The sequence below is a fragment of the Cynocephalus volans genome, chromosome 6 (genome assembly GCF_027409185.1).
Source record: "Cynocephalus volans isolate mCynVol1 chromosome 6, mCynVol1.pri, whole genome shotgun sequence".
In the NCBI taxonomy this organism is placed as follows: domain Eukaryota; kingdom Metazoa; phylum Chordata; class Mammalia; order Dermoptera; family Cynocephalidae; genus Cynocephalus; species Cynocephalus volans.
The window spans coordinates 125,753,357-125,759,852 of NC_084465.1; the positions used below are offsets into that span (position 1 = coordinate 125,753,357).

General features: G+C 54.9%; 1 protein-coding gene across 1 annotated transcript; it reads left to right on the forward strand.

Moving 5' to 3' along the window:
• Positions 1-1,578: 1,578 nt before the first annotated feature.
• LOC134381279 (calmodulin-like protein 3) lies at positions 1,579-2,930 on the forward strand. The gene has a single exon (XM_063101378.1). The coding sequence runs from the start codon at positions 1,704-1,706 to the stop codon at positions 2,151-2,153; it is 450 nt and encodes a 149-aa protein (XP_062957448.1). The 5' UTR covers positions 1,579-1,703; the 3' UTR covers positions 2,154-2,930.
• The last annotated feature ends 3,566 nt before the right edge of the window (positions 2,931-6,496 follow it).

Genomic DNA, 6,496 nt, shown 5'->3' on the forward strand with positions numbered 1-6,496 from the left:
CACCTCCAGACAAGGAAGTGCGGAGTTACAGCCTATTGAATGGGGGGGGGGAATTCAGAGAGGAAAGAAATTAATATACAAGCTATCATCCTGTATTATTCTTATTCTTATTATTATTAATTATATTATTAGTAGTATTATCCTGTATTATTATTCTCTCCTCAGTAAATCTAAGTTTTTTTAATACAATTTCTTTCCCATCCAAACCCTTTACCTGCACCCCGCACACCCGGCAACAAAATAAACAAAAGGTCTGCCCAGGTTTCTCTCCCAGTTTGGATTTTCCCGGCTCCCACGGGTGAAGCAGCCCCTCTGCCTCTACGGTGGGTGTCCCAGGCCTCCGGGAGGTGCGCATCTGGGTCTGTGTGCTGGGGGAGATGCCCCACCCTTCCCGAGCAGGTCTGCTCTTGGAGATCACACTCTCTTCATCTCTGGCTCCACCCTAGGGCTCAGGCAAGCTCTTGCTTAAAGCTTCCAGGGGTGCCCATGAGTCCGAGTAAAATGGAAACTCTTCACAGGCCTCCCTGTCTCTCCCCAAACCCGTTTTCCTCTCCCTTCCTTCATTAGGGAGGAGTGAGGTGGGGCATCTTCCTGTCACCGGCCCCGCCACACCCTCTCCTGCCTGAACACCTCCTTTGCCACTCCAGGTCACCATCAAGGGCCTCTCTGCAGAGGAGCCACCCTTGACCCCAGCAGGGAGGTGACCTCCTGCTGTCCTCTCCATCACCCTCTTTATTTCCTTCTTAACATTTCTCAGAAATCTCTGCTTACCTTATTTGATTTTCTTTGTTAGTTTTCTCGCTAACTGGCTGTCTCGCAGACAGGACTGAACCTCATGAGGACTGGGGGTGTCCTGCCTCGTTCTAGCTGTGTCCCCAGCTTCCAGAACAGCACCTGCACACAGTGGACGCTCAATAAATTCCCCTGAATGAGAGAGTGGGTGAACGGGTTGGAGGAAATCCTTCTCCATTCATGTCTATTTTGAAGACAAGAAAACATTCTGCTTTTACCTAAAGAAAAGGCCTGCTTCCTTTTCTGAAAACCCTCTGAGCTACCCCCAAGGCTTTGGAAACCAAAGACAAGCAAAGGGAGTTTTTTACAGTAAACACAACTTCTGCTTTTCATCCTGCAAAACACCTCCCGTGAAGGGAAGAAAGGACACTGGCTGGTTATTTTATTGGGTAAAGAGTGGGAGGCTGGGGGGCAGGTGCAAGCTGGGGGAGGAGGAAGGAAAAGGGGGACTTCTGAAAGGAAAAACCCAGAGGAATTGCTCCGAAGGTTGCCCACCACGCCCCATCCAGCAGAGGGTATCATCACGGTGGCTCCTGTGGGCCTGTCGGGTGGAAGGCTGACAGCCCTGCACACACAGAGGCATTGGCATCTGCTCAATTAGCAGCCAGCCTGGTTCCTGCTCCTGGACTCCTGTCTAAACAGGACCTGGCCTTCAGGCAACCACAGGGGCGGAGGCGTCTGTGACTGGCAGCCCTAGACGCCAGACCAATGGTGGAGCAGGACTCTGCTCCTTCTTAAGCTCCAGCTCTTCAAGCCAGGGCTTTTAAAGCCAGCCAGCCACCCGTCCCTCAGGATCTCCACCTGTCATTCCAGAGCTAGGAACAGGAGTCCAGCCTGCTGCCCGAGCTCAGAGAGCAGAGACGCTTGGGGACCACCTCCGCCACGCCACCCACGCGGGCCTCACCCCCAGCATGGCTGACCAGCTGACCGAGGAGCAGATCGCCGAGTTCAAGGAGGCCTTCTCCTTGTTTGACAAGGACGGGGACGGCACCATCACCACCCGGGAACTGGGCACTGTCATGCGGTCCCTGGGCCAGAACCCCACCGAGGCCGAGCTCCAGGGCATGGTGAGCGAGATCGACCAGGACGGCAATGGCACCGTGGACTTCCCTGAGTTCCTGGGCATGATGGCCCGGAAGATGAAGGACACGGACAGCGAGGAGGAGATCCGGGAGGCCTTCCGCGTGTTCGACAAGGATGGCAATGGCTACGTCAGCGCCGCCGAGCTGAGGCACGTGATGACCAAACTGGGTGAGAAGCTGAGCGACGAGGAGGTGGACGAGATGATCCGGGCCGCAGACACGGACGGGGACGGGCAGGTGAACTACGAGGAGTTTGTCCGCATGCTGGTGTCCAAGTGACCGGTGCTGCTGGGCTGCCCAGCCGGCCAGCAAGAGCCTCGGGCCCCACAGGTCCTCTTCCAACCCCGGCTTCCCCTGGGCGCTGCTGCTTCTTGGGCCTAGGCCACTCAACCCACCTTTCTGTACCTGCGCTTTTCTGCCAACCTTCCCACCTGCTCATCCACAATGACACAGATCACCCCCAAGGCTGGCAAACCAGGCAATTCTCTCGTCACGCAGGAGTAGAGGCAAAAGTGACCTCACTCTGCACAGTGAGCCAAAGGACCAGGAAAGTTCACTCTGACTCTGCCATCTGCCAGCATGGGCATGGGGTGACATTCTGAAGCCCCCCGGGCAGGCTCCTAATGGGCACCCCACACCCAGACCAGGGGTGTTGGAGTCCTCAATCCCCGCTAGAACTCCTGGAGCCTCTGGGACAGAAGAATTGATGGGCTGCCGGGTTCAGAAGTGGGGACACCTCTTGGCCTTGGAGCAGGGTGGTGATGGGGACTTTGACGACGAGGTCAGCCTCCCAAGAGTCCTCACCTCCCACCCGCACACACTTGCTCTGCTCCCTTCTGTCTTTGCCAGACCACAGTGACTCATCCTCTGAAGCTGGGTCAGTTGTAACATGTTCGTCCTCATCTGGGAGGAGGGAGGCTTGAATGGAAGGGAAGCTGCAGGCAAAACTAAGGCGCCCGAGCTCCTGCTGTTTCCTTCCTTCTGGTTCCCACTGAAATGGTCCTTATTAAGTCCAGAGTTTAAACCAGTCAGGAATCCCCATTTTTGTGCTTTTTGAAAATGCAATAAATTCCTGCACTGGAAGGTGTAGCAAAAAGAGAGAAGTCTGCATCAGGTAAATCTTGAATATTTATTTTCCATCAAATGGATACATTGATTACAAAGAGTGGTTAACAGTCCTCGGAGAGCTCCTGGAAGACCTGAGCCATTACCGTTGAGAAGCAGCCCTGGCGAGTACCTTTGTTTCTCCCATGGTTGCTCCCTGGTCGCTGTGAGGTGCCTGGTAGTCAGAAGACAGCGGGGACTAAGGGCTGACCACGTTCCTGTCACACACAGAGTGTACACAGTTCAGAGGCAGCTGGTCCTACGCTCTACGCACAGCGCCCAGAGGTGGGATCAGGTCACCCAGGGGGCGAAGGGGCCTTCTCAGAGATCATTTAGGGAGACAGAGTTTTGTGGGGTGGACACTAGACTGAGACTCACCAGAAACGGCCAATCTTGGATGAGTCCTTTCTCCCTGACTCCCCACCCCCACCCTGTGTTTCCTCCTTTGTAAACAAAGAACAGACAGACTGGAATTCCAGCCCTGGTCTTTCTGTCCTTGCTGCCAGCTGTGACCCTTCCATGTCAGCAGGACTTCATGTGTCCCTCCTGTGTGCAAGGCACTGTCTAGGCACCTGGCTTCACAGGATCTCACAGCCACCTACGGGACAGCTGCTATCGTGAGCTTCCTGGTCTTAGAAACAAGAAGTGAGCCCAGTGTCCCACAGCTGGGGAGCAAGCACTGTGCTGGGTCAAGTGGGCAGGTCTGTGCTCCAACCACTGTGTCACACTGCTGTTCATGCCCGTGGCCCCCACTGGGATGATTACAGTAGTGCCTCTCTCCAGCATTTGTGAGGGTCAGGACCAATACTCAACACTCCTGGCATGTGGTAGGTGCCTACTAAGTGTCAGCTACTATAACCACTGCTGTTAAGGATGCTTCCAGCCCTGACCCTCTGTGAGGCTTGTCAATAAACTTCCACCCCCTACATACCCAGGGGACAAGACAAGGATGGAGGGGGCAGGCTGCCTTGTGCTGTCTGGGGCTTGATTTCTGAGGGACACTCGGTGAGATCTCAGGTGAGATCTGGTCCATGCGCAGGTGGATTGTAGCTTCTCCTGCCCAGGGAATGGAAGAGGAGGGCCGAGCAGGGTCTCCCAGGCTCTACTCACTGAGCTAATCCTCCTGCCACCCTCCAGGTTGGCTGAACACCTCCCAGTGGAGATCTGAGAATGAGCTACATTCCCTAATGGGCTTAGATCTTAGCATCTCTTGTAGGATGACTCCTAAATTCTTCAGAAAGACAGAGAGAAGCACAGGTGTCCCTTCACAGTGAGTTTTTGTAGTCACTGTAGGGGACCTGGCCAGAGGTGTAACATTTAATCTTCTTTCCAGGTATGGGCTAATGAAGCTCTTGTGAGTATCGGGACCTACATGCTCTGCTAAAAGGGCATGAAGGCATCTCTCTGTGTCCCCTCCCAGCCTCTCGGCAGTTCAGCCAAAGCAGGCCCTCTTGCAATCCCACACGACACTCACCCCGCAGCCGCCCATGCCAGTGTTTTACAAGCGCAAGGAGCCCTTCATTGAGGAGGCTCTGCCCCCAGACAGGACTCGCTGGAGGTGGAAAGGCTCCCATTTGCTCTCTGCTCGGAGCTGACAAGCCCCTTGTCCTCCCTGCCGTGGGGGTCCCTTGGAAGCAGGGTGCGGTAGTAATAAAGGGGCTCTGCTTTCTGCAGACAGGACGCCTGAGGCTGCAAGGTCAAAGCGGGCCCCATTGCGAGGCTGACGAGCCCTCCCCTCCCCTTGGTATTTACACTCCTGAACACAACTTTATAAAATGTCTCCCATCATCCTTTCTTGGTGAAGCAGGGTTTTCAGTCCTGGCGGGGTGAGCGCCTCCTGCCCAGTCACATGGCTTGGGCCCTCTGCCAACCTACTGGGTTCGGGGCCAGGATGCCAAGCCTGGGGGTGGGTGAGGCAGTTGGGGGATGGTCTCAGTGCGGCCCCCTCTGTGAGAGACCTGATGTCCAGGGTCCCCTCCCCTAGCCTATGTTCCAAAACTCACAGCATTTATGTGAGTCTCTCACCAGGGCTGGGAATCAGCGGCTGACTCAGTTTACCCATGGCAGTGTGTCCCACACTGCCACAGGATCCAGGGCAACCTGGGCCACACCCAGGCTGGTCTCAGCCCCCTCCCCCTGCCACTTCATCTTCTTTCCCCTTCTCCCCCCACCCTGGCCAGGACCTCCAAAGAGTCTGCCATCCCCCACATGTCAAGATGGATGTTTTTGTTTGTAAAATGCAGTTGCCATAATTGGGGGTGGGCTCTCACCAGTTCATTAAGGGTGGGAGGGGACCTGGGAGCTGGAGTCACAGGAAGGAGCCACCAGGGAGTGACTGACGTGCAGGACATGAGAGAGGACCTCAGCCCAGGGGGCTCACGCCTCCTTCCCACCCTGTGTTCTGTGACAGACTTTGAGGCCCAACTCACATTCCCCTTTCCTTTCAGTCATTGAATAATTGAATTTAAACAACTTCCCTCATCCCCCAAAAGGTGCTGTCTGACTGCAGCTCCAAAGAACATTCCATCCATCCTGGGGGGGAAGGAATTTATAAACACTGCCTCGGCCAGCACTCATGTGCTGTCCCCAGGCTCCCTCGTAAATCAGGACACAGGGCTCCTGCGCTCCCAGACGACTTCCAGCCCGCCTCTGACTCCCACGTTTCCAATTTTAAATCAAACGTGGCCCAGCCCCACCAGCTCCTGTTTATCTTCACAGATTTCAGGGGCCTGTCCAAAGGCTGCCGGCACCAGCCAGTTAAAACGCCCCACAGTTCCTGCTGGAGAAACATAACATTGAAACTCACATGGGGGGGTGAGACTGTCTCGTAAAGATGGAAGAATGGGGAACATGAGCTGCGTTTCTCCAGCAAAAACACAAAGCAAAATAAAACAAGACAAAGCCAAAACTGTCTCTGAGAAAGGTCTGGGTCCGACACACTTGCCGACACAGGTTCTCTGATGGGGTCTTGAATAAGAAAGAAAGGGCATGGGAGGTGCCTGGAGCAAGTGAGGAGGCCTCCCAGAGACCCCCACAGATACAATGTTGGGTGCTGGGGGCTGGGTAGGACAGGGCACCTTCCTCAAAGTGCAGGGAAAGGGAAAGCGGCTTGAAATAGACCTGGAAATGATGGCAGGGCTTCCACAGCCAGAAGAGAAAGTCCATATGGAAACAATCAATGAAGGAACCATGCACAGTCCCCTAAACACCTTCCCAGGTCTTTGGTTTCTTTCTAGCATGTTTAGAACTAGCTGGGAGGGGAAGGGGGCCAGGCACTCCATACAGAAGGAGGGGGCACCTGAAGGCCATCTCAGATGCCGCCTGGACTGCCCTGCACACCTCAGAGCAGCTGGACATCCAGTGAGCTCATTCCCCGTTGTTCTGATCAGCCGGTCTCATCTGTAGTGCTCAGTGCTCTGAAGACTTGTCTGGAGGCCTGCTGCAATGGGGCATGCTGGCGTGAAGGGCTTCCCACGCCTGGCATTAGCTCATGTAATCCCAAAACAAGGGCACAGTAG

What these genes read in the sequence shown, in the direction of transcription:
- LOC134381279 (XM_063101378.1), top strand. Translation starts at nt 1,704, where the DNA reads ATGGCTGACCAGCTGACCGAGGAGCAGATCGCCGAGTTCAAGGAGGCC.